Source organism: Malurus melanocephalus, unplaced genomic scaffold (genome assembly GCF_030028575.1).
Source record: "Malurus melanocephalus ecotype Western Australia unplaced genomic scaffold, MMel_1.1 scaffold_203, whole genome shotgun sequence".
Classification (NCBI taxonomy): domain Eukaryota; kingdom Metazoa; phylum Chordata; class Aves; order Passeriformes; family Maluridae; genus Malurus; species Malurus melanocephalus.
This window is the reverse complement of record NW_026623435.1, coordinates 1246920-1256176: the sequence shown is the minus strand read 5'-3', so window position 1 is coordinate 1256176 and position 9257 is coordinate 1246920. Positions and strand designations below refer to the sequence as shown.

Below are 9257 nucleotides of genomic sequence, written 5' to 3'. Positions count from 1 at the left end.
TTTTTTTTTTTGTATTTTTTAAAATAATTTTTATTTTGTATTAGTTTATAGCAATACTTCAGTTTTTCTCCCAGTAGAATGGGCTTTAGAAGACAGAATATTTTTTTTAGTTTGGTATCAACTCCAGGAGGATAAAGATGGGGTGGTTTCTTTGGGGTAAGTGAAAAATAGGCAGATGAGTTTACATTGTCTTCTGAATGAAAATACGAGCTTGTTCTCTGAATACAAGAAGGTATGAGTTTTATTTGGACAACAAAATTTGAAATAAATTAATTTTTAATCAAATTAGCCTTATCTGATTTTATTCTCTCTGTTTGTTTTTAGGTATGAACAACCTAAATGTGATAATAGTGCCAGAGCTCACCCAACAAAAACAAAGGATTTGTACAAAGGACGCCAGCTTCAAGGTCAGTGCAAATGATGAATTTAAGTTTATGAATTCCAATGCTTTTTTTGTTCATCGCARTAAATTAGAAAGCAATTCYATACACTATATCAGAACAGAGTATCTTTTAGATATCACTATATTGATTTGCCGCTGACTGAATTCTTTGACTTTGGAACAGTGTATGTCAATATGGGTCTTGGGATCTTGTCAGAGAAAGCAAAGCTCATTTTAGTCAATAATTTAATGAGTCACATTTACTCACTGGAATTATTCTTTGCTGCTGTCGTATCAGGGAAATCAGTGAATATATCCAGAATAACTTAACCTATACTTCATAATCCTTGTTCTAGCAAAAACCATGGGAAATTGGCCTCCATTTTCAAATCAGCCTAAGAAATGTATCCCTCTTACTTTTCTCCAAGAGTATCTTTGTCCGTTTACCTCAGAATATTACTTTTTCTCATTATTTTCTGTTGTAGGAAAAATGTTGGGGTTTATTAGAGGTTCCATTTTTTTCACACTTTTTATAGTCGTGTGAGAGATACTACAGATAGCTGAGCTACACAGAAGTCAGTAGACTTGCTTATTTTTTGGAATGGCCTTTTAGTATGCTTGAATGACTTAAGATCTAGCATGTTATGAGAAAATTATGAGTCGTTGTCAGCCATTGCAAAGAACCAGAATCAAGTAAATAGTATGTGCAGATCTTTCATGTCATGAAAAATATTCTAGTTCAGCCACTTAAAGAAATATTATGGTATTTTGCAATATGTGCACTTTAGTCCAAAAAACCACTACAGCAATGAAAGCTTGTAATTGCCATAACTGATATGTATAACATGGATTTCTCTCTCTCATGTTAGGTTGCTTAATCTTTGACATCTAAATGCCTTGTATTATTTTAAAATAAGGCAAATACCAAATTTCTGAAATATTTATAGGTTATTTAGGAGAATTTCCTTCTACTCTGTAACAGCATGGAATAAGTACATGATTATAGAAGTAACTGGGGGAAGAGGCTACTTTCCTTTTGCATCATGTGTTAAGATGTTTATTCTTCTTTCTTTCTCTGTAATGCTAAATGCACAGGTCTTCAAGTGGCAAATTTCTCTCTTGTCACACAARCAAGACAACAAGGAAAATTAATTTGATTAAGACAAATTTTTTWAAAAAAAGAGCTTGAAAGATGATCATGTACATGTGTTTCTAACAAGTAACACAAACTTGTGCAAATACCTAATATGAATCAACATTTTAATAGCCATRAATCACTATTACTCTAGGTTTCTCTGTCGTAAGCAGTCTTGCAAAGGCATGTTTGTATCTGTGTTGTCTAAATTTAAATTTAGCATATAATTGCTGAGTGGTGCCAGGACTGAATAAAGAAAAAAGTAGGTTAATTTGATACTTGTTTTTAAGGAATAATACATTTTTGAAAGGATGGATTTGCTTGATTTGTTGATTATAGCCACAAAAATCCAGTAGTCCTGGGTGAAACCACTGTTACTGCCTGCCGTGTAAAACCAGAAAGATTTTAAAATTAATTACTTTACTGCTATGAATGYTCTTAAATGGGACAAACCCCACTGGTAGATCCTCAGGCAGATTAAATTGGCATAGTTCTGCAGCTGCACTGAAAATACCACCTGAAAATTTCAACCTATTGTATGTTAAGCCAAATATTTTTAGCACTAATTTGCAAATAAATCAAGAGGCAGTTTTTGGCAAGAACTAATATCTTGCTAAGGCAAAATTATGGAAGGTAAGCGTCCCTTGGAGTCTACAGCACAATTTCCACTGATTTAAAACTCCCTGAGAATATGACTTCACATTGTAAGGTAACCTAATGTAAAGCATCTGAAACTGAAGGCTAGTCTTATGTTTGCAAGTACGATCCAAGCCACCTGTATCTGTTAGTTTGGGCTGGAAGTTATATAATAATAATTCTTCCCATTAGATTTCTGGTCCTTTTTCTAAAGCCAAAGCATTTTTCTGAGGTTACTTGTGGTTATGATCCTTCTCAGAAACTGGTTATTCTGAGATAATAAAAATGAACTGAAAAAGGAGTCTAGAGAATGTCACATAACGGAGAAACATAAGGGTTTTTACTTTTCTCTCCGTGTTTTCAAACATTTGTTTTTTACCTTTTGTTCTTCTCTGTATTATACAGTAAAATGTATAACTCTGTGATGAACTGACATGTTCTGTAAGGTCTTGAATAGTTTTTTCCATACTTTGGATTACTGCTGTGTTAAAGAGAAATTTGGTTTTCTACACAAGTTGATCAAGAGCATTAAAAAAAGTATAGCATGAAGGCTAGTTAAGCTAAAAATATAGTGTGATGTGAGGTATTGGTTCCCCTGGTGTAGATGTCCTTGTATTTTCCTAAAATCATGAGTCAAATTCATTGAAGCTGAAGAATGATCAGTTCCTGAAGCTAATTTTTCATGCTGAGTCTATAGGTGAAGGTATTTTCAAGCATTATGTRTATTCTCTACTCTTTAATAATCAGTAAAATGTTTTTAAGCACATATCTGCAATAGTTATATATTTATTTATAAATTGTAAAGGTGTACCACAGTGCTAATGATTTAAGTACACTGTAAAACATCAAAATTAAGAAAGGAGGAAATAAATCTGAATTAATTTTTAAAATTTAATCTGTTAATAGTACAAAAAATATTTTCTTCCTGCACTCCATTTGATTGTCATGTGCCTCCCTTGAGGTACATGCACCCCAGCTTGGACACAATGGATAAGCTTCCTGTTCATAAAGCCAGTCTTGCCTCTGCTCCAAACAACTTGCAAGAAAGGGATTTTGGTATGTAGGAGAGCAAGACATGATAGCATACTGAGACAGTGCCAGACTACTCAGATAATTTGCCTCCTGGGCAAATCTTTTTCTGATTTAAAAAGTATGCATTAAAAGGAAGAAGTCTCTGTTTTAGGCTCCGCTGTGTGTGAGGGCTGGATAAACTTTGGATAGTCCTTTACATGGTTTGAGATTTTTGTATTCTTACCTAACCTGACATTTTTTGTATTCTTACCTTACCCAAAATTTGAAAAGTGGAAGAATTTTTAAAGTAATCTGGGAAATGTCACTTTGCTCACAAAATAAGTTTTAATTAGAACTACCCTTATCTTTTGTGCCGGAAAAAAACCCTGCCAAAACCAAACACATGAGGAAATGGCACAGTTTTCAGTGAGGRACACAGTGTCAAGCTGGATTTTCAGACTTCACTGGGTTGCTATGATTTTTTTCAAATAAGTCAGACCACTAATTTTGTTTACATTTTATTTTKGTTTAAATGTCTTCTTTTCTTCAAAACAATATGGTTTTTTTTTTAAAAAAAAAAGTTCCTACAGCTGTGATACTTCCTTAGGGGAAAGTATCGTTTGGAAATGACAGTGCCTCATGAACTGTTACAGTAATACAATCTACTGACTTGGGTCAATGTGCAGATGCACTTAAGTCAACCTACTGAAAGTACTGRAAGTCTCTATTTTCTGTTTTCTCTGTACAGCAGAGCTCTTCACTGTTGAATATTTTCTTTTCCTGCTTTGATGCTGATCTCGGTTTACCTAGCCGGAATTCAGTAGAAAACGTCCATTGTATGGAAGTTACTGTAGCTTTCTACTGGTGAAGTAAGATCAGCATTTCACTCCTATTTTTTGTCCTTCCCTCATTTCAGATGCTGATCACTACAAATTTTCATTGTAGACAATTTCTCATAAAAATATGAGTATTTTGGGGTTTTGATAGCACTGAGTTAAAAAGCATCTGAAAGGTTTCAATTTTTGTTGTCTAGGGTTTATTCGGTGGCACAAGAAGGATCCAAATTAGTTTTGCACAGCCTCTGTGAGACAGATTTTGAATTCTCTATTTGGACAAGAGTATAGACTGTGCACCCTCCTCCTACAACCCAAATCTGAAACCCAGTGTTTTCCATCCAGGACCTAAGCTCTGCTAATCCCTGTGGTACTACCATGATGGTATACAGCTTAAGTCAAGTTTAGAACTTTATTACTAATTAAAACTACTCCTCAATTGAAATGTCTTGATGCAGGTCCCTTGTATAGTCAATCAACTTAATTAAAAACAAAACAAAAAGAAATCTCTTAAAAGTSTTCTTTAAATATGAACTACAGTTTTTTCTAAGTGCATCTTTTCCTACTGACTCAGGTTTTGTTTTGACCTATTGATATTCATAACCTTGGCATTCAAACAGTTAATATTTTCTCCTGAGATCATGCATGAGAGCTGTTTAACTCATTTGTTTATTTCATTTTTGTTCTACTTAAGAGAAACAAAAATATTTTAACTGGCCCATTTTCTTCCTATTGTGTTTCTGATGTGATAATCCTACACTGACCCTGAACAGTTTGTGTTTTGTGGAGCAAAACTCATGATTTAAGGTATGGGTGAATTATGTGTGGATAAGTACAAGTTTACTTTTGGTTGTTGGCAAAGTATCTTTTTTCCAAAGTTAAAGGGAAATAGTTGGAAGCACTTGAACCACGATGATGTAACACCCACAGCAAACAGCCATTCTAAGAAGTGTCTCACTTCAAAGGCATCTTAAAAAAAAAGCAAAGTGATAGAGGCTTAACTGCTTTTCCTTTTGAGGATCATTCCATTATGCAGTAGTTCCACATTTAACCATCACTGCCTCAGATTTCCTAAGGTACCAGAGTATTTCTCAGCTAAAATGCTGAGGTACCACCACTACCTTACCTCATCCAGCTTTTACTCTAGTTTCACAGAGACCTTCATTTCCTCAGTGTAGTCTGGTACCAGCACCAAACTAATCTTACTTCACATTCTTAAATGCTTGAATGACTAAAACTTGCCTTGTTTATTAAGGTAGTAGATAAGGCATATTGCAGATTATATACACATGCCTGCCTTCCCATGATCTTCAAATTGTTAAGTCAGTTGGCATGTAACTGTCTCCACTGAGCTGTGATTTAAAAGGATTATGTTTTATGATGTAACCAGCTTTTTGGCTGCATGAGCTAATATACAAACCACTCCTTTCTGCTATTGAATCTTAAAGCTCCAAGTTGTCAATCAACCATGTGAAATTGCTGGCTGTTTTGAATGAGCCTGTAACCATGGCCCTGAGCTCTGTGCTGTTTTATYTACCAAGAGGTATTTGGTGAAAAGGCTCTGTATGGGGCAGAACTACCTAACAAAGTTACTGTGACATAAAGGAAATGCTGGTTCCAATCTGGTGTGAATCTTCATGACMATGATGGCAGAACTGAACAGCTGCGTGGTGAGTTGTTGGAGGGGACCTGCCTGGAGCATTGATATCTTGGCCTGTATCAAGAACAGCACGTCCAGCAGGACTAGAGAGGTGATTTTCCCCCTGCACTTGGCACTGGTGATACAATGCATCGAGTGCTGTGTCCTGTTCTGGGCCCCTCACAAGAAGAAAGACATTGAGGTTCTGGAGGGTGTTCAGAGGGGAGTAACAGAGCTGATGAYGGGTCTGGAGCACAAGTCTTACCAGGAGCAGCTGAGGGAGCTGCAGGCATTTGGCCTGGAAAAGGAAGGCACGGGGGAAACTCATGACTCTTTAAAACTACCCAAAAAGAGTTTGTAGCCGGGAGGGGTTCAGTCTCTTCTACCATGACTCAAGTGAAAGGATGAGAGGAAAAGGCCTGAAGTTGTGTCTGGGGAGATCCACATTAGGTACTAGAAAAGAGTTTGCACTGAAACAGTGGTTAGGCTTTGTAATAAGTTGTCCAGGAAGGTGGTGAAGTCTCTGTCTCTGGAAGTGCTCAAGAGGTGTCTGGACATGGAACTTGGTGTTTTGTTTTGTGGTGATTAGGTTGGTGTTAGGCTGGACAAGATGATTTTGAAGGTCTGTTTCAACCTTGATGATTCTGATTCTGTGTGAAGGGGTGCTGGAGGGCCAGGAAGGCTCCTCATCAGTCCTGTAGCACTGGGGTAGGAAGGGGAATGGCTGCTTCCCCTCCCAAAGCAGTTGCTGCCTCCTCTTGTGGTGGCAGGGAGAGTGGGACAGGCAGAGGCAGCAATCCCCACCACCACGTAGCTCTGTGGGTAACACAAGCCCTGAGGCCACTTCTATGGTTTCAGAGCAGCTGAACTTCCAAAGAGGACTGTGTCTTAAACCTACAGCAGTTTCCTTGGGCTTTTGAATTTAGTAACTTCAATGGTATTACTCCATTGTCTGGTTACATGAGCATATTTTAGTCTCCCAGTGGGCAGTTTTGCTCCAGTGGGAGGAATTCTTGCAAGTTATTTTTCAAGGCTGTGTGGATCACATTTATTTTCTGCACACCCTCCTCTATTCATTTCTCCATCCTGATTTAATTAATAATGATCAGGCCACAGTTCTTCATATTGCTTTAATTTTGCCTCAATTTGTAGTAATTTCTTATCAAAATGAATCTTCCCACCAACCCACAAAAAAAATATTAATATCTGAAAATATAATCTCAAGCACAAAACCTAAGAGCTACTTAATGTGCAAATTTGTGTATWAAAATTACAGTGAAAGCCATTGTGCTACTAGTAAAGTGCCAGTGAAAGACACAGTTGTTTCACAGCTAACAAAAGAGAAAAGCTTGCTAATTAAAGGTGATGCTCCTGGCTCATCAATAGCATTTCATTCATTGCTCTAGTTCATATTAACCTGTAACTGCGTGTTTATTTTAAGGGGCTGTATTAGGACTAATAAACACTGACTTTGTTTCCTTCTCAGCATCTGGCTATGCCAAAGAATATAATTTCTGTTTCTCACCTCACTGGTTGCTGTCCTCCTTTTTCAAACAGACCCGTGTTTAAAGACAGAAGTCCTGCCTGCTGTGCTGTTCTGTGCCATTGAGTCCTGCTGTCAGTGTGAGCAGTGGAACACCTCCAGGAGTGCATGCCTAGAAGGGAGAATGTTCTCCTGTATCTGGCTGGTTTCCCAGGAGGCTGTCTCACACCAGCTGTACATTTAATCTACAATATTATATTCACTCTCCTGTTTTTTTCTAATAGCAAAAAGACAAAAAAGGAAATTAATTTATGTGAACTGTTTCAATGGAGAGATAAGCCCAGTAAAGAAATCCAAAAGAAAGTGCAAAGCAGTAYGTTAAATAGCTTTGTTTCTTTTAACAAGAGGTCTGTAGAAAACAYGTGTGAGTATTAAGAAAGTCAAGATACTTACTGTCTTTTTAAAAAAAATCTAAAGTTTACAGTGAAAATACTACAGACCCTTTTAAAACAGCTCCAGGTACATGACTGTAGATACAGAGGTATTGTCTGTGTCCAGTATAAATTTCTACAATAAACAGAGTGAAACTTTGATCACACTGGAACCTAAAAGGGATGAAGCAATTTACCTCATTGGACAAACTTTGTAGCTGTATTCTTAAAACTAAAGACTTCAGGAAATGCCTTTAAAAATCTTGAAACAATCATCTCTGGTATAGTGAAGACATAGGAGAGACATCTCATAATAACATGGGGCAACTGAACTGTAGCTCTTGGGTAAGCAGTAGAAAAAAAACAAACAAGAGGGGAAGATTGATACAGCATAACCTCAGTGTTTTTGCCAGAATGCCTGCAACCATTATCATCTTGCAATCTGAAAGCTGTCAGGAAAAACTCATATTAAATGAACAGAAAAGGCAAAAACGTTTTAGTGTGCCCGGGCTGTAATCATAATGAAAAATTACACCTGAACCTTATCATGACAGTGAGTGGGAGTCACATAATAAGACACTGTTTCCTCAAGGGCACATACCTCAATGGTATGGGGCTTCTCCTTTATAATCTGATAGAATACATTGGAAAAAAAGGTGCCATGGATTTGTAACACTGTTCCCTTCAAAATGGATGTCTTGTTTCGCTGTGTTTTCATACTTGGATACAAGTTCTCCTTGATTATGTGGCAGAAACAGCTCTCATGTTTAATCTCTGGACAGGGAAAAAAGAAATATTTTCATTTCAGATTGAATGCATATCTGCAGCTCTATTTTCTAGAGGGAACAACAATGGTTAAGCATTTATTCCTTGTGTTTACTCACTTGGAGAAGTGTTCCAGTTTTCAAATAAAATGAGCTCGTCATTAATAGTGAGTTCAGTGGGATTTTCAGTTCCCAGCAATTTTGAAAATATGTGATACTTACAATAAACCACCTTAGAAATTTTGTTTTTTCATCAAACAGTGACTTTTTAAAATGCAGACTAATGAGACTACAGCTTGAGAAAAATTAGGCCAGTGCACGACTTCCCACTTCCTAGCATTTTGCGTAGCTTAATGAGTAATACAGTAAAAACATCAGTCATTACTCAGCTGAGTAATGACTGAAAGTGTCAAGTAGTAAGTCTAGTTTATTTTTCAAGGAAAATGARCAAGATGTAGTCAAAATTGTTGACACTTATCTCACATCAGTTAAGTAAGTATATTTTTCTGAAGAAAGTATTTTTATTCAAACTTCTGCAAAAGGGTAAAAAATGTCCCCCTCAAGGGCTCTCAGTTGTGGAGGCCGAGAAGTTGTATTCAAACAAGGAATAACACCCTTTTTTTTAAAACCACTGAGATAGATAGTCTCGTATGCACTGCCATGCAATATATTCAGCCTGCTGCAACAAAGAGATTGCTTTGTTCAGTTTTTTTTTTTTTAGGAATAGGCTGTCTAACAATCAGAGTCCATTCAATGCTCATGTTTTCTAAATGACAATCAGAGTCCATTCAATGCTCATGTTTTCTAAATACCAGCATAGCTTATCTGAGCATAGTGGAATTGATCAGCAGGTGAAGAGGCAAAGTCAGTGTTGCACAGCTCACCAAGGTTGACTTTATTTTACAAAGTAAAATATCATTATTGAACATAATTTCTGACTGAG

At 36.6% G+C, this 9257-nt stretch overlaps 1 protein-coding gene across 3 annotated transcripts in view; it reads left to right on the top strand.

The window, feature by feature from the left end:
• The window catches only part of SMOC2 (SPARC related modular calcium binding 2), a 136718-nt gene that overhangs the window by 101773 nt on the left and 25688 nt on the right, over positions 1-9257 (top strand). For all 3 annotated transcript variants that reach the window (XM_057373632.1, XM_057373633.1, XM_057373631.1), the window contains one exon: positions 325-407. In XM_057373632.1, the coding sequence (XP_057229615.1) occupies positions 325-407 (83 nt within the window). The remainder of the gene's footprint in view (positions 1-324; positions 408-9257) is intronic.